Below are 22,730 nucleotides of genomic sequence, written 5' to 3' on the forward strand. Positions count from 1 at the left end.
ACAATAGGCATACCATACTACTATCTACTATCCACTTTTCCAGGCCTCTCCAAAACACACAAACCAAATGTAGGAGATGGCTCAACACACAGACCAAACTGAGGAAGGATGCCAGTGCAGGCAATGGGTGAGGGGCTGTGTTCATGAGAGGGGTATACTGTAGCCCCCTCCACCATGTGTCCACCTCTGAACACTCCAACAACAGTCAGGGAGAAAAACACACAGAGAGCGGACGCTCCTCTCACTCACCTCATTCAGCCTGTCTCTCCCATACTGTGTCTGGGGCCGTGCCAATAGAAAGGTGAGAGTGAGTGAAACCAGGGGGGAAGGGCCATAAGAACAACAGGAAAAGGTTAAGCTACTAATGGGGACCAGGTAATGGTAAAGATGGGGAGTAAGACTGGCTGGTGTATTGCTGCAATTTTGGCAAGGCAAGCAGGTACATCGTTAGTAGTAACAGGGTAGAACTACCTCTACACCTGACTCTAGCAGTACCTCCACATCCACGTTGGGGGAGCTCTCCCTGGGGTCGTAGTCATACAGGGCCACCATTCTACGTGTGGACGAGGGGTGCTGACGCCCACTCCGCCTGTTCCTCTCTGGACAGAGACACACAGACAGTCATCAATCAATAAGAATGACAAGTAACACACTAAACTAGAGATAATCACCTTACTAATCTCAGTTGTAAAATCACACACTAAAATGACAGTATGCAATGCCTTATGATCTCTCATGAATGACCGTCTATACCAGGCAAAGGCTGAATGAACATGGTGCATGAAGGTGAAAGCCATAATGAACACCCCCATTGATTTACTGAAGATGAGCATGTTAGTGACAATTCTGATAGAAAGTACCCATAATTCCCAACGAAAACACATAAGAAAAGTGAAGAAATGGTGGAAGAAGCAAAGCGTGAAGATGAAAGAAAATAGTGCAGAAAGAGTGCATCTAAAGAGAACACAGACCTCGCTTGGATTTTCGGGACCTGCGGTTTATTGAGCGGCCATCTTTGAAGCGGTTGCAGTTCACTTCACAGGAAAGCAGAGAGAAAAGGAAAGAACGAGGGAAACGATTGTAGAGACAGAGAAATGAGAGTACCATCAGCATTAGACATCAGTGTGTAAAGAAAGCAAGCGAGACAGGAAAAGAGGAAGGGAAGAGAAAATCAGGCCCAAATTAGAGTAAGAAAGAGTAGCGGAGAAAAGACAGAGAGCAAGTGGGAGTCCAGGTGCTGCCCTACCTAATTTCTCTACAGGAGTGTTGAGTGGGAGGAAGCCCTGTTTGAGTAGCTGGTCCATCATCCCATCATCCTCAGTCTGGATCTCTGACACCATGTTACAGGGGATCAGACCCGGGCGGTCACGGATCTCTGCCCTGTAGAACCCATCCGTGTCCTTATCCCCAAACACCTGACCAGCACAGAGAACAATGTTAGCAGGAGGGAGAAAGAGAGACAGCCACCACCACTACAGTTGTTTAATTGCAGCTTCACATGCACAACTACATCTAACCCACGAATGTAAGTCAACACGAGGCCCTTCTGTTGTTAGGATGAGGAAAGCAGACTGGACTACAGCACTGTGTGGATCAGGCTCCCACCTTGATGATCTGGCCCTCTTTGAAGGGCAGCTCCTCGTCAGCAGCATCAGGGTTGGGGGACATTGACAGGGGGTCGTAGTCAAACAGGGCCACAAATATACGCGCCAGGTCCTCTGGCTCCGACTCCTCGTAGTACACTGGCGACCGCCGCCCTCGGCCATGCCCGCGGCCTTGCCCGCGGCCTTGCCCACCATACTCATCTGAAACACAGAAGGCACTGCTGCAACTGCCAGCCTTGCTACTGCCAGCCCCCAGCACAGGATAGGCTGGGGTGCAGAGTGGAGTAGAGGGCAGCGGAACGAGAAGATGTCACTTTGTCAGAGCTGACAGACAGGGGAGAGGGCCATGAAACACACGTGTGTGAAAAAGAGCCCAAGATTTCAAGGGGGATTTAAAGAGGTTTTAAGATAGAATGGTCAGTCTGCACTATTGTGTCCATCATCCTCTCAAAGGGCACACCTCTAAAAACGTTGATAAGACCCTCCTGTAATTATATACTCTAGCAACATTTATGATTCCCAATTTATTAGAACATGTAAGCAGGACACTGTTTTTAGAAAAAAAAGTCTAAGCTATTTATAATTGACAGATAGCACAGATTGGAGGTTTTTTCACACATCTCTGAATGCTGGTAGGACAGACACCAAAACAACAAAGTACCTTTATAACATTCATAGATACAGTTAGACAGAGGTCAAGTAGGACAGACAGCAGCACATGTCAAGCCAGATGATGGGATGCAGGGGGAACTACATGCACATAACAAAGAAAGGAGGGAAACAGACTCAGACTGTTCATTGCTGTTTTACTTCACTGTCTCACGGAGCGTAAACAGGCATTCATGCGTTCCACTCTTCAAAATGAGGAAGTATGCTTCAATATCAATACAAGAGGGGTAAAACCATGCTCACATTAGAAATACAGCATTAAGCTAAAAGGGCAAATGAATATTCCTGCAAGAAATTATAACATCAAATGCCATAGCAGAAACCTGACTCATCGGGGGCATCAGGGACAGTGAGGGGAAAGGAATCCACCTTATATTCATTCACTAGTGGATTTCCTGGAACTCCATGTCCAACAAACCACATGTTTCAATATCACAATTCAGGGAAAATGTCTGTTAAATTATGTTTTAATGATACAATACTAATGTTCGGTTTAGATGACAGCAGTTTCATCAAGGTGCAATGGAGTGATACCAACAAGACATGAGTGCACTTACTCATCCAATGGTTTTCCTTCTCACTGTACTGAAAACAATCAGTCATGCAAAATCAACAGAGTCAACAGGGGGACTATATGCCCTGGAAGGAGAAGAGGAAGGGTGAAAAGAAGGGATGGGTGAGAGGGAAGGAAGAGGGGTCTCCAAGGGAGGCCTGGGATTAAGGCTGCAGAGAGCTATACAGGGAGGGGAGGGGACACTCATTCTTCAGCTACAGAAAAAGTGGCCATCTTGTCTTTCCCGGCAGCAGAGTGTATAATTCACACTTAAGCTTGAGACTACTATTCCTTTCTAATATCAAGTAAGGTTCTTAACACTGTCTTCTATGTACTTTTCATGGTTTATTCATGTTGTTCTAGAGAGAAGCTGGGCCACATACCATCGTCATGCCATATCCTCCGCCGAGCTACACTGCCATGATAGTAAACATCCTCCTTGCCAGGTGAGAGGTTTCCCTCACTCCCCTCACTGTTACTCTCCATCATGGTGATCTCTACAGAAGACACCAATCAGATCACAGCGTTACTGTCAGGGACCCCCCCCCACACTGCTCTACTTCACGGACCGGCCAATGCCTGGCTGGACATGCTGCTGGAGGGGGAGGGGCTGGGGGGATCAGGGGTCATGGGGAACAGGGGGTGGGATTAGGCAACAGGTCGTACTCTGGAGTTCTTCAATGTAAAACAGCAATGCTTTGCACTGTGTGAGACAAAGGGAAGGGTAAGAGCAGGTGAGCCCTTTATGCACACAGTATATAAAGTCTATAGTAAACAGTAGCAGTCCCTCCCCCTTAACTGCTTATGCACATTTAAAAAGCCAAGTCAGAGACACCGTAAAGAGGTAGGAGGTTGGTCAGAACTACAGTTGTAGGAGCACACCACCACTACAAAGAACTACATGGTTGTTTAAGGTCATGTGTCTATGGGAGAGATGTTCAGCTCAGGGGAGGACGGGGCATCCCATCATGTGGTGACCACACTAACCAATGGAAGGAACCATCATGGGTCGTCGCTGTGGGGGGTTGCCGCCATGGACAGGCCTCCTCCCTGAATGGTCCAGCCGGTCGCCATGGGAGCATCCATGGGAAGGGGAGTTCCCTATAATCTTTAGAGGGCGAGAAAAACACAGCGTAAGTTAAAACAAGCTGCCTTTTACACTGCCTCTCTCACATAACAAACCAGCCATTCAAAAGGATCGCAAAACCATAAGAGCAAATGATATCACTTCCATTTGTCCTTAAGGAGGCAAAATAAGAGTAATAAATAAACCCATAAAATAAAGAGACCAAACAAACCAAAAAAACATCAACAGAACCAAAGTAAATCAACTCCAGACACCACAACAGGATCAGATGTTTAGCTAAAGACCATTTGTTTTTTGTTCTGCTCATGTCAGCTCCTTGATGAGAAGAGGGAGTGAGCGAGTAGAGGAAAGAGAATAGAATGGAAAAAGGCATAGTTAGCTGAGCACAACCATAATGGCTTCAGCCTGGGGCCCAAACCAGAGAAAGAGAGACTGAGGCCCAAAGGCTTCTCATCCAGTTAGTCATACAGGATATATGGGACAGAGATGGGGATCGAGCAATAAGATGACCACTGCTGTGTGTAGTATAGGAGGAGGAGAGGAGATTCTGTTGAAAAGATTATGGAAGAGCATGAAGAGGGGAGAGCATATTGTCTGCAGAGCACTAACATAATGTAGATGGATATACGACTATGAGAGACTACCCTCCATGTAGTCCTACTAGAAAAGGCTTTATCTGTCAAGGACTACAGCCTTTATGCACAATGAGAAGCAGGACATGCTGGAATAGAGGTCCCCCTGTGGAAGGCAGTGCAATCAGGGTAAAGTCAGAGGTGGGATAGGATGGGCAAGACGTCTGTCATAGCTGCATATCAAACCCACTGGCTGGTAGAGAGAGGGGGAAGGCGGAGCAGAATAGGGATAGCGCATCCCCATGCAAACTATAATGGTCGCGCTGCCATTTTGTTTAAAAAAGGAATCTTTCTCCTCAGACACATCAGAAACAAAAACTTTCTGAAATGGCCTTTAGATAATCAAAAAAGCTTCACTTAAAAACTCACTGGACGTTCTAAGAACGAGCAAACTACACACATGAAAAACTACAAATAAGAATCACCATGAACATGTACTAATAACTTGCCAGAATTTTGCACAAAACAAAAATGAATCAATGTAAAGGTGGGAGACCCATAGAGAGAAAAAACACCAAGAAAAAAGGTATGGTTTTACTGCTTGCTGATGGAATGTACAGCAGGTAAGAGTCTGAGTCACACACACCGGCGGCTGGTCCGAGACCCTGTTGAGCCTGTTCACATAGCTGGCCCTAAGGTCCCTTTGATAAGGCCTGTCCAGCTGGTGGAGCCTGCCCTCGCTCAGGGCTCCGTCCCTGGGGTAGCGTCTGGGGCTGTGCCCTGGTTCCCTCTCCCACTCCCGGCCTGGCCCGTAGTGCACCTCCCTGTTCCTCAGGTCAGACAGGTGGCCCGTCTTAGGGCTGTCACAGTGGTCCTCATCCATGCTGCACTGCCGTGTCAGCTGCCTCTTCCTGCCTGCAGCCAGGGCCTGTCGCTCTACCGGCCCCTCACAGTGGATGTAGTGGACAGGACCCCGCATGGGGCTGCCGTGGGGGTAACCCCGGTACCCCAAAGAGCCCTCCTCCTCACTGCCACAGTCCAGGCCGCTGTCAGGGCTCTTGGTGGTCTGGCGGCTGGGCCGGTTCAGGCTGCGCTCCTCGAAATTACAGCCATAGCGGGGAGAGGAATGCTGGCGCTGCAGCAGGCGACGGTGGTTCTTGCTGGGGGAGAGGTGGTTGTGCTGGTGGGGGTCCTGCTGGTAGATACGGGGGCTCCTGCGGTGCATGCAGGGGGTACCAGGCCTGCCTTCGTCGTCAAAGCGCAGGCGCTGATGATGATGACCCATCCCATCCACTCCGTCAGGCTCGTCCTCGGCCACCTCAGGGATGCTGTGGAGGCGTTTACTACGCAGGGACTTCTGTCTCACCACCTCCCTCTGTAGGTCCCAGCAGTCCCTCTCCTCCCCCAGGTCCTGACGCCTGTAATACGCCTGTACGACCAGGACGGGACAGCCACGGTGCGGAGTGCAGGGTGGATTGGTTTGGCATTTCAATTAAGAGTTTTGTTTAAAATTTAGTTTTTGAAGGTGTTAGAACAGGCAGGAAACAACACAGTGTGTGAATAAAAAATTAAATGGGAAAAAAGACAAAATAAGAACAGAATTAGTTATTTGTGGCAGAATGGCCAGATGTAAGGCATGCAGTGTCATTCCGTGAGCTGGGGGAAATAGCATGCTCTGAACGGGAATCTGTGGGACGAAAGCAAAGGGAGTAATAGACAGTCACACTGAGGATGGGTCTGGGACAGGATTTAGATAGCCAGGACAGATTAGAAAAGGGTGCAACAAATCTGCCAAGGGAGAAATACTCACAGATAAATGAAACAGGTGACAAACTCACAAAACATATAAGTGAATTAACTCATAAAGAAAAGACTTAAAACACATTGCACCAAGCATAGCCTGGGCAAGTGAATAAGACCTACAGTATATACATTAACCAAGAGGAATGCGGCAGAAAACTAAGCAAAGCACTTGCATAAGCAAAATAAGACATTTAAAAAGTGTCTCAGTCTGTTCTAACATTTTCAGACATGACCCGAGGGCTGTTCTTATGACAGATTTAGAGTTTCCATCAATAATGACTATAGACTGAATCTCAGCTGTGTTGCTTCTGATATTTGACCCTGATTGCATGCACTACTGCATAGGACACTCCATTTCCAGAGCATAGTAAAAAGACACAAATACATACAGAACATGAATGAGACATACTTATTGGTGACATGATGAGGTACTATGGAAAACATAGGCAAATGCAGCAGATCAATACACCTAAAAAGACAGTTCTGTTGAGTACCGTATAGTGTGAGGAATCACATCTTGCTTACTCTTATCAACTTGATAAGTTAAAAGTTTCACAAGTATTCTCACAGCATTGCATGACTGTAAACATGTTTCTTTGGAAATGACCTGGGGACCTTTCATATCAACACTCCCAATGAATACAGATGACAATTTAACTTCTTGTTTATAATCAACACAGTAAATATAACCTATGTTTCACTGCTAATAATAATGTCACCCAGGAGAACTTGTTACATAATGATTATTGACCACACATCCACATGTGCCCGTTGAACATACTCAATGGAGACAGGTCCACACATCCACAAAAGGTAACCATCATCAACATCCAGAAAATAACTCAAACACAAAAGGTACAACATGAGACGGACACAACCCAAAGTGAATTATTCCATTTAAGTAGCCTAAACTCACTTAAATGAGATTCCCATATGCATTCGATATGCCATGACCCTTCTAGCTGATGGTACAGTACATTTTAAAAGATCAATGTTTGGTCATTGACATATTCCTTTACAACACATTTTTAACAGAGTATTCATGAACAGTAAGTCTACTAATTATCCAGTTTTTACAAAATATAGACATTCTTAAACTGTATATTAAAATGCATATTGAGACAAAACAACATTCCATGTTTCTATCAATACCAAGCTCATTTTAAACATGATTGTTCACCTCTCCTTATACAGTCCATGCTGGGTGTGTATAGTACAGCCATTCAGATGGGTTAGTTAAGACGTGGATGATGAAGCTGATATGCAGTGTGTTGTTCAGCTCAGAACAGGATGGAGCACTCAGCAGGCAAAGCCACAGTGGGCCTGCATGTAGAGCCAGACAGTGAGAGAAGGCAGCCGGGGCCACAGTAGATAGGATGGCCCTCCCTCCCCAACCCCCCTCCCTACCTCCCCAACCCCCTCCCTACCCGCCTCCCCAACCCCCCTCCCTACCCGCCTCCCCAACCTCCCCTGGACCCCCACTAGATGAGGTATATGTGTGCTGTACCTTGAGAGTGTTGTGAGAGTTGATGCTGCGCCGACGGCCCTCCTCCAGCTGCATCTCAGAGTACAGGTCCTCCTCGTCCTCCTCCATGATGTCAGACAGGTCTGACCCGCGGCTGCTCTCCGTCTGGTACTCCTCACTGTGGCTGTAGTGGTGCTGGGAGACAGGGGGGAGGACCGGCTTTAACATGGAACCACAGGAACAACAAGCCTGTGTCTGACTGGCTGAACTAGGAGACGGGGGAGGACCAGCTTTAACATGGAACCACAGGAACAACAAGCCTGTATCTGACTGGCTGAACTAGGAGACAGGGGGGGAGTTTCAAACAGGTCAATATTCACAAGGCCGCAGGGCCAGATGGATTACCAGGACGTGTACTCAGAACATGCGCTGACCAACTGGCAAGTCTCTTCACTGACATTTTCAACCTGTCCCTGACCGAGTCTGTAATACCAACATGTTTCAAGCAGACCACCATAGTCCCTGTGCCCAAGAACACCAAGGTGACCTGCCTAAATGACACCGAATCGTAGCACTCACATCTGTAACCATAAAACGCTTTGAAAGGCTGGTCATGGCTCACATCAACACCATCATCCCAGAAACCCTAGACCCACTCCAATTCGCACACCACCCCAACAGATCCACAGATGATGCTATTTCTATTGCACTCCACACTGCCTTTTCCCACCTGGACAAAAGGAACACCTACGCAAGAATGCTGTTCATTGACTACAGCTTAGCGTTCAACATAATTCCCTCAAAGCTGATCTCCCCTTTCTGCAACTGGATCCTGGACTTCCTGACGGGCCGCCCCCAGGTGGTAAGGGTAGGCAACAACACATCTGCCACGCTGATCCTCAACACGGGGGCCCCTCAGGGGTGTGTACTTAGTCCCCTCCTGTAATCCCTGTACACCCACAACTGCGTGGCCAAGCACGATTCCAACACCATCATTAAGTTTGCCGATGACACAACGGTGGTAGGCCTGATCAGCGACAATAATGAGACAGTCTATAGGGAGGAGATCAGAGACCTGGCAGTGTGGTGCCAGGACAACAACCTCTCCCTCAACATGATCAAGACAAAGGAGCTGATCGTGGACTTCAGGAAAAGAAGGGCCGATCACGCCCCCATTCTCATATACGCGGCTGTAGTGGAGCAGGTTGAGAGCTTAAAGTTCCTTGGTGTCCACATCACCAACAAACTATCATGGTCCAAACACACCAAGACAGTCTTGAAGAGGATATGACAACACCTATTCCCCCTCAGGAGACTGAAAAGATTTGGCATGGGTCTTCAGATACTACCAAAAGTTCTACAGCTGCACCATTGAGAGCATTCTGACTGGTTGCATCACTGTCTGGTATGGCAACTGCTCGGCCTCTGACCGCAGGGCGCAACAGAGGGTAGTGCGTACGGCCCAGTACATCACTGTGGCCAACCTTCCTGCCATCCAGGAACTCTATACTAGTCGGAGTCAGAGAAAGGCCCTTCAAATTGCCAGACTCCAACCACCCTAGTCATAGATTGTTCTCTCTGATACCGCATGGCAAGTGGTAACGGAGCGCCAAGTCTAGGTCCAAAAGGCTTCTCATCAGCTTCTACCCCCAAGCTATAAGACTGCTGAAAAGCTAAGCAAATGACTACCCGGACAATTTGCATTGACCCCCCCCTTTTTTTACGCTGCTGCTACTCGCTGTTTAATATCTATGCATTGTCACTTTACCACTACCTACATGCACATATTACCTCAATTACCTCGACTAACCTGTTACCCTGCACATTGACTCAGTACCGGTACCCCCTGTATATTGCCTCGTTATTGTAATTTTTAAATGTTTTACTTTAGTTTATTTAGTAAATATTTTCTTAAAACTGCATTATTGGTTAAGGGCTTGTAAGTAAGCATTTCACGGTAAGGTCTCCACCTGTTGTATTCAGCACATGTGACAAATAAAATGTGATTTAATTTCATTTAACATGGAGTTACAGGTTACAATCATATATTTTTCTTCATTTTCCCAGAGCGATGATTGGAACAGAAACAAACTGTATTATTCTGTATTTAAGCTGTGACGTGGTGTTGTTATGTATTACCCGTACATGTCTCCCCAGTTCAGAGCCTCTGAGGAATTCATCCACAGAGGCCCCTCTCCTCCTGGTGTGGGGAGAGACATAACCATCCTCCTCCTCATCAGAGTTCACGCTCCGCTCACTGAAGATGTTCCTCTTCTCCATCTGACACAGGAAAACACAGACAAGCAAACCTTGTACATGTATATAGCTGCAGATGCATCACACTATCACAATGATACATGATATTAGTTCTCTATAGTATTGACTCAATAGTACCCTGAGAGTCTGAGGCACTTGGTACACAAATCAAACTCTGTTTGCGTTGTACCGTGTGTCATCATGTCATAAGTAAATCTGAAGTGGCTGCTTACCCGGTTGTTCTCAGCGAACACTCTCTGTGCAGCTTCCCTGGCCATGGCCTTGGCGATGGTGTTGGGGATGGGGGCTCCCTGAGGCTGGGGCAGGATCCTCTGAGGAGAGGGTGAACGACGCCCCTGGAAGTGGGGCGGCTCCAAAGTGTGTCCACGCATGGTAGGAGGGAGGGGCGAAGGGGAGCGCTCCCAGGGCGGGCCAGGCCGCGAGCCCGCCTCATACTCTTTGGTTTCTGACTCTCTGGCACTTACTAAATTGGGCTTAGACCTGGGGTAGGGCTGGTGTTGGGGCTGGGGGTGAGGGGGTGGGTGGTGCAGCGGCTGACCATGAGGCAGGGTGTGGGCCTGGGATCGAGGCAAAGGGTGGACCTGAGGTTGGGGGTGGGATGGGGGGTAGGTCTGGGGGTATGGCGGGTGTGTTTGTGTGTGTGGCTGATGGTGCTGGGGTTGAGGCATAGGATGGGGGTGTGCAGGGGAGCGGTGGTGGGGTGAGTGATGGGGAGGCCTCAGGATATTGTGCGGTATGGTGGCCACGGGGGAGTCCTGAGACTCTCCTTGTGCTGATAACGTCCTGACAATGACCTCCCTGGCCTCCAGACACTGGATCCTATTCAGCTCCACTGTCACATAGTCAGCTGTTGGGTACATCACCTCCGCTATCTGGACACACACAGGGACAGGAACAAGACACTTCAATTCACATGTCTTAAGTAACAAACCCAATATATTATTTCTGAATTTCAGGCAAAATGGGGCCTGGTAAACCTCTGTTTTCAAACCACTGCATTACATAAGGCCTACAGAAACCATGGACTGAACGTCACATCACCACTCTCCAGCAGACGGCGGTAGAGTGTTACACACAAATCACAGCATTGAGGGTTAGCTGTTACACCACACACTCACTGTCACAGCATTAAACATCAGGTTCTGCATAATACATCATTCTAATGCACCTTTTGTCCCTTTGTGCACACGGCATAGCCAATCACGTTGGCTCCGTTGGAGGTTCCAGTGGGGGTGAGGATGGGGGGTTTCCATCGCACCTGCAGAACCCCGGGGTTCTGGCCCAACTGGACCTGCACCTCCTGGGGAGGAAAGGGAGGACCTACGGAGGACAGCAGACACACAGGAGTGTAAGGATATAAACACAATACACTACAACATTTAGAAAACAATACACTATCAGCTGAACAGTTTGTATGTTCCTTCAAAGGAAAATAATGTCTTGACCTGATTCCATACAATACCAGAGAGGCACTCAGATAGTTCATGTTGCATTAGATTGTTTTATGCAATCAAAAATGTGTGTAATGAGGCAATAAGAAAACAGTATGATTTGTACTATATGTATGTCAGTGGAGGCTCCTCAGTGGAGGACGGGGAGGACCATCCTCCTCAGTGAATTTTATAAAAATAAAAATAGTGAAACATTCAAAAGTTATCCTTTTTAGATAAAACTATACTAAATACAGTGCATTCGGAAAGTATTCAGACCCCTTGACTTTTTCCACATTTTGTTACGTTACAGCCTTATTCGAAAATGTATTACATTCTTTTTTTCCCCTCATCAATCAACACACAATACCCCATAAAGATAAAGAGAAAACAGGTTTTTAGAAATGTTTGCAAAAATTACATAACTATTCAGACCCTTTACTATGAGACTCAAAATTGAGCTCAGGTGCATCCTATTTCCATTGATCATCCTTGAGAAGTTTCTACGACTTGATTGGAGTCCATCTGTGGTAAATTCAATTGATTGGACATGATTTGGAAAGGCACACACCTGTCTATATAATGGTCCCACAGTTGACAGTGCATGTCAGAGCAAAAACCGAGGTCGAATGAATTGTCCGTAGAGCTCCGAAACAGGATTGTGTCGAGGCACAGATCTGGTGAAGGGTATCAAAAAAATTCTGCAGCATTGAAGGTCCCCAAGAACACAGTGGCCTCCATCATCACTTGGAGTTTGCCAAAAGGCACCTAAAGGACTCTGAGACTTCTGGTCTGATTAAACCAAGATTGAACTCTTTGGCCTGAATGCCAGGCACCATCCCTACAGTGAAGCATGGTGGTGGCAGCATCATGCTGTGGGGATGTTTTTCAGCAGCAGGGACTGGGAGACTAGTCAGGATCGAGGGAAAGATGAAGAGGAAAGTACATAGAAATTCATGATGAAAACCTGCTCCAGAGCGTTCAGGACTTCAGACTGCAGCGAAGGTTCACCTTCCAAACAGGACAATGACCCAAAGCACACAGCCAAGACAACGCAGGAGGGGCTTCCGGACAAGTCTCTGAATGTCCTTGAGTGGCCCAGTCAGAGCCCGAACCCAATTTCACATCTTTGGAGAGACCTGAAAATAGAGATGCAGCAATGCTCCCCATGGTGTAGCCGGAGGACAGCTAGTTTCCGTCCTCCTCTGGGTACATTGACTTCAATACAAAACCTACGAGGCTTGTGGTTCTCACCCCCTTCTATAGACTTACACAGTAATTATGACCACATCCGGAGGACGTCCTCCAACCTATCAAAGCTCTTGTAGCATGAACTGACATGTTGTCCACTCAATCAAAGGATCAGAGAATGAATCTAGTACTGAAAGCATAAGCTAGCACCGCAGAGCATACAATGTGGTGAGTAGCTGACTCAGATAGAGAAAGACCATAGTTGAATAGTTTTGAACAAATTCATTTCTTCAAAAATGAAGGAGAAGCAAGAGAGAGAAGGAGAGAGAGAGCTATATTTCGTTGTATTTTCTTTTCACTTTCACTTACTTAGCTAGCGAATGCAGCTCGCTAGTTTAGCCTAGTCAAACACCTGGCTCAAACAGAGAGGGATGCTGTGTTAGCTAGCTGGCTATGGCTATCCAACACAAACTCTTCTAAGTCAAGGTAAGCTTTCGGTTTAATTTATTTATTGCCACCGGGGCCCGCCGGTGTAACTGCTAAACTGCTTGCTAACTGTACCCTGTACAACATGATTGTAGCGGGTTTACTAATATGTTAGTTCTAGTAGCTATCTTGACTATGACTTTAGCTAATATGGTGACAATGTAGGCTGTGTGTAGCGGTTAGCAGGTATGATATGAAGGTTTTTGCTTGGAAAGGTTTTTTCGCCTGGCCACAGACAGCTGATGTGTTGTACACTATAGTCCACAAGCGAAGGGAAAAGGTGAGAGGAGGAGAGTGCGTAGATGCAAGGAATTATACAACGATCAAAGGGATCATGCTGTTTGTATGTGGATGCAATGAAAGTTAACCGTGTTTGCGTGGGATCAGGATACATTCTGCCGATTCTGTTGAAAAATGTTTCTTAAATGGAAGTAAATGGAACGAAACGGGGATAAACATACCTGAATTTGTCCAATAGAAAATCTCATTTGCAACTGTTGGACTAACAATTACACCCTAGATCAGCTAGACGCAGGCAAGCGTGTGCAAGGCGGTATTGAATGTGTCAATGTCTGTTACCTTGATTACTCAAATTTCTCTCGACCTGTGCAACTACGCTGTAACCTTTAATTCATAGGCTAGGTTGTAGCAACCTCAACCCATCCTCCCCCACCTTAATTGGGGAGGATGGGCTTGTACAGTATGTATGTATGTATGTATGTATGTATGTATGTATGTATGTATGTATGTATGTATGTATGTATGTATGTATGTATGTATGTATGTATGTATGTATGTATGTATGTATGTATGTATGTATGTATGTATGTATGTATGTATGTATGTATGTATGTATGTATGGCCCGGGTATCCTGGAAGGATATTGACCTCATCCCGTCAGTAGAGGATGCCTGGTCGTTCTTTAAAAGTAATTTCCTCACCATCTTAAATAAGCATGCCCCTTTCAAAAATGTAGAACTAAGAACAGATATAGCCCTTGGTTCACTCCAGACCTGACTGCCCTTGACCAACACGAAAACATCCTGTGGCGGACTGCACTAGCATCGAATAGCAGCGATATGTAACTTTTTAGGGAAGTCAGGAACCAAAACACGCAGTCAGTTAGGAAAGCAAAAGGCTAGCTTTTTCAAACAGAAATTTGCATCCTGTAACTCCAAAAGTTTTTGGGACACTGTAAAGTCCATGGAGAATTGGAGCACCTCCTCCCAGCTGCCCACTGCACTGAGGCTAGGAAACACTGTCACCACCGATACATCCACGAAAATCTAGAATTTCAATGGCTACCCCAACCCCAGCCAACTGCTCTGCATCCCCTGCAGTTACTTGCCCTGCAGCTATTTGCCCAAGCCTCCCCAGCTTCTCCTTCACCCAAATCCAGATAGCAGATGTTCTGAAAGAGCGACGAGTATGAAGCGAGGGCCAGCCAATGAGAGCGTACAGGTCACAGTGGTGGGTTGTATTTGGGGCTTTGGTGATGCACTGTGATAGACTGCATCCAGTTTATTGATTAGGGTATTGGAGGCTATTTTGTAAATGACACCGCCGAAGTCGAGGATCGGTAGGATGGTCAGTTTTACGAGGGTATGTTTGGCAGCATGAGTGAAGGATGCTTTGTTGCGAAATAGGAAGCCAATTCTAGATTTAACTTTGGATTGGAGATGTTTAACGTGAGTCTGGAAGGAGAGCATACAGTCTAACCAGACACCTAGGTATTTGTAGTTGTCCACATATTCTAAGTCAGAACCGTCCAGAGTAGTGATGCTGGACGGGTGGGCAGGTGCAGGCAGCAATCGGTTGAAGAGCATGCATTTAGTTTTACTTGTATTTAAGAGCAGTTGGAGGCCACGGAAGGAGAGTTGTATGGCATTGAAGCTCGTCTGGAGGGTTGTTAACACAGTGTCCAAAGAAGGGCCAGAAGTATACAGAATGGTGTCGTCTGCGTAGAGGTGGATCAGAGACTCACCAGCAGCAAGAGCGACATCATTGATGTATACAGAGAAAAGAGTTGGCCCAAGAATTGAACCCTGTGGCACCTCCATAGAGACTACCAGAGGCCCGGACAACAGGCCATCCGATTTGACACATTGAACTCTATCAGAGAAGTAGTTGGTGAACCAGGCAAGGCAATCATTTGAGAAACCAAGGCTATTGAGTCTGCCGATGAGGATGTGGTGATTGACAGAGTCGAAAGCCTTGGCCAGGTCAATGAATACGGCAGCACAGTATTGTTTCTTATCGATGGCGGTTACGATATCGTTTAGGACCTTGAGTGTGGCTGAGGTGCACCCATGACCAGCTCTGAAACCAGATTGCATAGCGGAGAAGGTGCGGTGGGATTCGAAATGGTCGGTAATCTGTTTGTTGACTTGGCTTTCGAAGACCTTAGAATGGCAGGGAAGGATAGATATAGGTCTGTAGCAGTTTGGGTCAAGAGTGTTCCCTCCTTTGAAGAGGGGGATGACAGCAGCTGCTTTCCAATCTTTGGGAATCTCAGACGACATGAAAGAGAGGCTGAACAGGCTAGTAATAGGGGTTGCAACAATTTCGGCAGATAATTTTAGAAAGAAAGGGTCCAGATTGTCTAGCCCGGCTGATTTGTAGGGGTCCAGATTTTGCAGCTCTTTCAGAACATCAGCTGACTGGATTTGGGAGAAGGAGAAATGGGGAAGGCTTGGGCGAGTAGCTGTGGGGGGTGCAGTGCTGTTGACCGCGGTAGGGGTAGCCAGGTGGAAAGCATGGCCAGCCCTAGAAAAATGCTTATTGAAATTCTCAATTATAGTGGATTTATCAGAGGTGACAGAGTTTCCTATCCTCAGTGCAGTGGGCAGCTGGGAGGAGGTGTTCTTATTCTCCATGGACTTTACAGTGTCCCAGAACTTTTTTCAGTCTGTGAGGCAGGAAGCAAATTTCTGCTTGAAAAAGCTAGCCTTGGCTTTTCTAACTGCCTGTGTATATTGGTTTCTAACTTCCCTGAAAAGTTGCATATCACGTGGGCTGTTCGATGCTAATGCAGAACGCCACAGGATGTTTTTGTTATGTTTAAGGACAGTCAGATCTGGAGAGAACCAAGGGCTATATCTGTTCCTGGTTCAACATTTCTTGAATGGGGCATGCTTATTTAAGATGGTGAGGAAGGCATTTGAAAAAAAGCCTCTACTGACGGGATGAGGTCAATATCCTTCCAGGATACCCGGGCCAGGTCGATTAGAAAGGCTTGCTCGCTGAAATGTTTCAGGGAGCGTTTGACAGTGATGAGTGGAGGTCGTTTGACCGCTGACCCATTACGGATGCAGGCAATGAGGCAGTGATCGCTGAGATCTTGGTTGAAAGCAAGCAGAGGTGTATTTAGAGGGCAAGTTGGTTAGGATGATATCTATGAAGGTGCCCGTGTTTACGGCTTTGGGGTGGTACCTTGTAGGTTCATTGATAATTTGTGTGAGATTGAGGGCATCAAGCTTAGATTGTAGGATGGCTGGGGTGCTAAGCATGTCCCAGTTTAGGTCACCTAGCAGCACGAGCTCTGAAGATAGATGGGGGGCAATCAGTTCACATATGGTGTCCATAGCACAGCTGGGGGCAGAGGGTGGTCTATAGCAGGCGGCAACGTTGAGAGACTTGTTTTTAGAGAGATGGATTTTTAAAAGTCGAAGTTCAAATTGTTTGGGTACAGACCTGGATAGTAGGATAGAACTCTGCAGGCTATCTCTGCAGTAGATTGCAACACGGCCTTTGGCCGTTCTATCTTGTCTAAAAATGTTGAAGTTAGGGATGAAGATTTCAGAGTTTTTGGTGGACTTCCTAAGCCAGGATTGAGACATGGCTAGCACATCCGGGTTGGGAGAGTGAGCTAAAGCAGTGAATAAAACAAACTTAGGGAGGAGGCTTCTAATGTTAACATGCATGAAACCAAGGCTATTAGGGTTACAGAAGTCATCAAAAGAGAGTGCCTGGGGAATAGGAGTGGAGCTAGGCACTGCAGGGCCTGAGTTCACCTCTACATCACCGGAGGAACAGAGGAGGAGTTGGTTAAGGGTACGGCTAAAAGCTATGAGAATTGGTCGTCTATGACGTCCGGAATATTGAGTAATAAGAACAGGTTTCTGGGGGCGATAAAATAGTTTCAAGGTATAATGTACAGACAACGGTATGGTAGGATGTGAATACAGTGGAGGTAAACCTAGGCATTGAGTGATGATGAGAGAGATATTGTCTCTAGAAACATCATTGAAACCAGAAGATGTCATAGCATGTGTGGGTGGTGGAACTGAAAGGTTGGATAAGGTATAATGAGCAGGGCTAGAGGCTCTACAGTGAAATAAACCAATAAACACTAACCAGAACAGCAATGGACAAGGCATATTGACATTAAGGAGAGGCATGCTTAGCCGAGTGATCATAAGGGTCCAGTGAGATTCAGACAGCTAGCCGGGCCAAGGTAGCAAGCTGGCAGAAGATGGAGGGAGGTCTGTTTTTAGCCACCTCGTGCGTTTCCGTCTGTAGATTAGTGGGGTTCCGTGTGGTAGAGGGGACCAGTTCAATTGGTAAAATAGTTATAGTTATAGTGGCCCAAGAAAATAGTCCGATAGACCTATTCAGATAGCAGCCGATAAGACAGCTAACGATTAGCGGGCCGCAGATGGGCGTTCAGGTTTACGTCGCGATGGAGGGGCCAGTTGGATAACTCCCTCGGGCAGATAACGTCGGTAGTCCAGTCGTGAAGGCCCGGTGGGGCTCCACATCAGCAGTAAAATGGGTCCGGATAGATGATTGTAGCCCAGGAGTGGCTGATGGAACTCTTCAGCTGGCTAGCTCCGGAATAATTGATGTTAGCTCCAGGACAGAAGTTAGCCAATAGTCACTCGGGTAGCAGCTAGCTAGCTGCAAGATCCAGGTGTAAATGTCCAGAGCCTGCGGTAGAAATCCGGGGATATGGAGAGAAAATAGGTCCGGTATGCTCTGGTCTGAGTCGCGCTGTACAAAACTGCCGATAGCTTTTCGAGCTAAGGGATAGCTGATGACCGCCAACCGTGGCTAGCTGAACTCCAACGTTAGCCAGTGAACTGGCCAACCTCTGGCTAACCTCTGGCTAGCTTCTGTTGTGGATTTCAGATTTGAGGTAAGTAATTATTTATTTTTTATTGGTGAGGCGGGTTGCAGGAGAGTGTTTTGAGGTTGAGTTTTTAGAAAAAAATATATAAAAAGATACGCTTAGAAAAGATGTAAATATATATATACACGAGACACGACAAGAGGAGGACAAAGGACGTCTGACTGCTATGCCATCTTGGAATGACATCTTGGTATGTATGTATGTATGTATGTATGTATGTATGTATGTATGTATGTATGTATGTATGTATGTATGTATGTATGTATGTATGTATGTATGTATGTATGTATGTATGTATGTAATGCTTCAGGTGTGGGTACCGTATGTACCATAGCCCGTGGTGTGTATGTTTGTGTCCACTACAGCATGTCTACATATGTATGTCTATGGGTGTAACATTATCATGCTGTCAGGATTTCTGTCCAAATATTCCTCAGAACAGCCAGAGACAGTCAGGTTGGTTTTTACAGTCCCTCTACCTCTGCTCTGCTGCGTGCTAAATCAACAGGACCCATCTGTGCTGAGCTGCCAGTGCCCCGCAGAGAGAGAGAGACACACACACACAGTCAGACATATAAACACACACACACACACACACACACACACACACACACACACACACACACACACACACACACACACACACACACACACACACAGTCATACAGAGGCAGCAGATGCAGTCAGCTGCCCATTCAGCATTATCTCTGAGCAGAGCAGTAAAGAGCAGAGTAGAGCAGTGAAAATCAGAGCAGAGCAGTGAAAATCAGAGCAGAGCAGTGAAGAGCAGAGCAGAGCAGTGAAGAGCAGAGAAAATCAGAGCAGAGCAGTGAAGAGCAGAGCAGAGCAGTGAAGAGCAGAGCAGAGCAGTGAAGAGCAGAGCAGAGCAGTGAAGAGCAGGAAAAATCAGAGCAGAGCAGTGAAAATCAGAGCAGAGCAGTGAAGATCAGAGCAGAGCAGTGAAGAGCAGAGCAGAGCAGTGAAGAGCAGAGCAGAGCAGTGAAGAGCAGAGCAGAGCAGTGAAGAGCAGAGCAGTGAAGAGCAGAGCAGAGCAGTGAAGGGCAGAGCAGTGAAGAGCAGAGCAGAGCAGAGCAGAGCAGTGAAGAGCAGAGCAGAGCAGAGCAGAGCGGAGTGAAGTGCAGAGCAGAGCAGAGCAGTGAAGAGCAGAGCAGAGCAGAGCAGTGAAGAGCAGAGCAGTGACGTTCAAAGCAGAGCAGTGAAGTTCAAAGCAGAGCAGTGAAGTTCAAAGCAGAGCAGTAAAGATCAGAGCAGAGCAGTGAAGTTCAAAGCAGAGCAGTGAAGCGCAGAGCAGTGAATCTCAGAGTAGAGCAGTAAAGATCAGAGTAGAGCAGTAAAGATCAGAGCAGAGCAGTGAAAATCAGAGCAGAGCAGTGAAGTTCAAAGCAGAGCAGTGAAGCGCAGAGCAGTGAATCTCAGAGTAGAGCAGTAAAGATCAGAGTAGAGCAGTAAAGATCAGAGCAGAGCAGTGAAAATCAGAGCAGAGCAGTGAAGTTCAAAGCAGGGCAGTGAAAATCATAGCAGAAGGCACCCAGAGCAGAGCAGTCTGAGAATGTGCATCAATACATCTTAAATCACATTTCACCACTAGATGAGTGTCAGCAGAGATATAGCTACTCCTTTCTGAAGAGGAGGATTCAGCAGTAGACATTCTGAGCACTCAGCTGTTTTAGTCATTCAACTATGAATATTATAAAGCATGAGTGTCAGTGAGGGCTCAAATGTGCATTTAAACCATCTCAGTGAAACCCTTCCATCTATGTACATTCATGCAGAGAAAAGCCAGTAGGAGTAACCCTTGTATGATGTTTAGGTTGCATGATACATCCAGTTATTTCTAACCATCTTTGTTCTCAACATGAGCAACATATTCCAGTCAACTGGACTGGAATAGCTCATGGCGCGGCGGAGGGCACGAAGTGGGTCATGTAATTGGTGACTTCATCCACAGGAACAAGATCAATTTCCAGTAATTGAAAGCATCTCAAATGCTGTCTTAACCTCACAATGCGATGGTGGTGCTTGATAAGATAAATGCCCAGTGTGTTCCCAGTAATAAGTCCCCTCCCTGTTGCTGCTGCCTAAACACATAAAGCTCCCAGTACAGCTGTCCTTCCTGTCCTGTTCTGTTCTGTCTCCTCCCTCTCACCTCTTCCTGACCTCTGCCCTTCCATTAGACTTGAGCAGTCACTCACACACAGCAGGGCTAGTCAGTACATTCAGGTCAGCTCAATTCATTTCAAGGTTGCGTAAATGTACAGTTGGAGTTCGCAAGCTTGTTCTTAAGTCATTATTAGACCCAAATTGATTTTCTTTTTTTATTAGGACTTATTACTAATGTCCAGACAACAGAGGGAAATCATTGGTAGTGTTCTTTATAAGTGGTTGAAAAGTTTAAGGGTGCTGGCAGACAGAGTCAGCTGTATGTACAGTAATGACTGTGCGGTCTCTTTCTCTTCTCTCCCTTCTCTCTCTCTCTCTTTCTCGTGGCGTGTAGAGCTGTATGGGGTCTCAGGGGAGACCAGTCACACAGAGCTACAGAACATACACTATTTACACACATTAGGCATCTAGAGTTTCTCTCTTTCTCCCCTACCGATTCGGTTTTCACTCTCATCCTCTGATAATATGCAGTCTTCTGCAGCAAACGCTCCCTGGATGTCTATTCATCACACTTCTTTTTTCCCTCCATCTTTAGCATGTGCCTCTCTTATCAAAGCCAGCACACACAAATCCTTGAAGGCAATCAAAAAAGTGACTGAGAAATATGAAAACGAGCCTTTAGATGTCTGTCAGGTACAAGGTTGTAAATATAATGGGCTCAAAGCTTGTCAGAGCTAAAGTAAATAGATTGCTGTGTTTATGCCAAACTGCCAAAAGCTTTTTAGCCAGAAATGGTTTTGAAAGCAGGAGAAGACAGTGTACGGCTGTGCAGACTGGATATACAAGAGGCAGCAGAAGCAGCAGGAACTAACTACAACTGCACTGCATGCTCAATGCACCCTGAAGAGACAAACAACCAGGCCAGTTATGCTGAGTACACCTCTTTGGGAGACCTGAAAGCATTTACAATTATGCAAAATGCCACCTGATGACTAAGTGTGTGTTTTAACCAGTGGAGGCCGCCAAGAGGAGGATGGCTCATAGTAATGGCTGGAACGGCATAAATGGAATGATATCAAACGCATCGAACACGTGGTTTACATGGGTTTGATAACATTCCATTCACTCCATTCCAGCCATTATTTTGAGCTGTCCTCCCCAGCAGCCTCCACTGGTTTTAATGATGTCGGAAAGGGAGAGATAGTTGGTGGGCTGACCTGCAGGCTGGGTGCAGAACTCCACAGAGATCTCCCTCTTGTCCCTGTGCTCCAGGGGCATCTGCCAAGGTATCTGGTGTGTCCGCGCCACGGCCTTCACCTTGTAAACGGTCATGGGCTTCAGTTGGAAGAACTGGTACTTGTAGGCCCCTGCCTTCACCATGTCATACTCAACATCGTTCAGGAAGATGGTGTGGCTGTAGTTGCTGTTGCTAGGCTGCCAGGAGAGCTCAGCAGAGACCTGTGTGATGTTGTCTACCCTCAGATAGTAAGGTGCCACCACCACATCCTTCCCCACCAGTAGAGTGCAGCGCAGCTCGTCAGACGGGCCCCGCTCTGTGATGCTCTGCACCGAGATGCGATAGGTATTGGTGGCCAGGTTAAGTTTCTCGATAAGCGACTTTGTCTTGCCCCCAAAGGGCACGCTCATCCTCACCTCCTTGTCCACCAGGACATTGTAGCCACTGATGGAGCCCCAGCCGGGCGGCACCACCGGAGGGTCCCAGCACACGATCACACTCTTGGCCAGCTGTTTGATCAGATTGATACGGCGAGGGTAAGGCACAATATTTTCACCAATCTCGTCAATGCTGACATCCAGGGTCCCTGTCCCGTTGCTGCAGGAACCCATGGAGCCCAGGAAGTCCATGCCCAGACTACTGCTGCCCAGACTGGTCAGAGTGCTGCTCAGACTGGAACCCAGTCCAGTGGAACCGTGACTGGAACCGTGAGTGGAACCCAGAGTGGAACCCATGTGGCTGCCCAGAGTGGAACCGTGAGTGGAACCCAGAGTGGAACTGAGGTTGCTCCCCAGGTTTCTCTCAAGGTTTCTCTCCAGGTTTCTATCTAGGCTAGGGCCCAGGTCCAGTTTACTGTCAGACAGCAGGCTGCTGATGCTGCTCAGACCCATGCTGCCCAGTCCTGTGGAGCCCAGGCTGCTGTGGTTACTACTGAGGTAGCCTGACTCTTTGGCCCCGTCCCTGTGCTGAGCAGAGGGCATCTTCTCATCCTTAACAAAGTCCACAAAGTTGGAAGGGACAAGTCCCTGCTGTCCATCCAGCAGCTCTCCTGAGAAACAGAGAGAAAGCAGTAAGTATTACTATTAACAACAACACTCATAGTGA

General features: G+C 47.0%; 1 protein-coding gene across 1 annotated transcript in view; it reads right to left on the reverse strand.

The window, feature by feature from the left end:
- The window catches only part of LOC106585527 (RIMS-binding protein 2), a 56,108-nt gene that overhangs the window by 7,516 nt on the left and 25,862 nt on the right, over positions 1-22,730 (reverse strand). The window contains exons 8-16 of the mRNA XM_082968595.1: positions 21,607-22,674; positions 11,199-11,350; positions 10,243-10,902; positions 9,893-10,033; positions 7,796-7,948; positions 3,814-3,934; positions 1,606-1,805; positions 1,247-1,415; positions 496-599 (exon numbers count right to left, since the gene is read on the reverse strand). Of these exons, the coding sequence (XP_082824721.1) occupies positions 496-599; positions 1,247-1,415; positions 1,606-1,805; positions 3,814-3,934; positions 7,796-7,948; positions 9,893-10,033; positions 10,243-10,902; positions 11,199-11,350; positions 21,607-22,674 (2,768 nt within the window). The remainder of the gene's footprint in view (positions 1-495; positions 600-1,246; positions 1,416-1,605; positions 1,806-3,813; positions 3,935-7,795; positions 7,949-9,892; positions 10,034-10,242; positions 10,903-11,198; positions 11,351-21,606; positions 22,675-22,730) is intronic.

Source organism: Salmo salar, chromosome 24 (assembly GCF_965601325.2).
Source record: "Salmo salar chromosome 24, fSalSal1, whole genome shotgun sequence".
Taxonomy (NCBI): domain Eukaryota; kingdom Metazoa; phylum Chordata; class Actinopteri; order Salmoniformes; family Salmonidae; genus Salmo; species Salmo salar.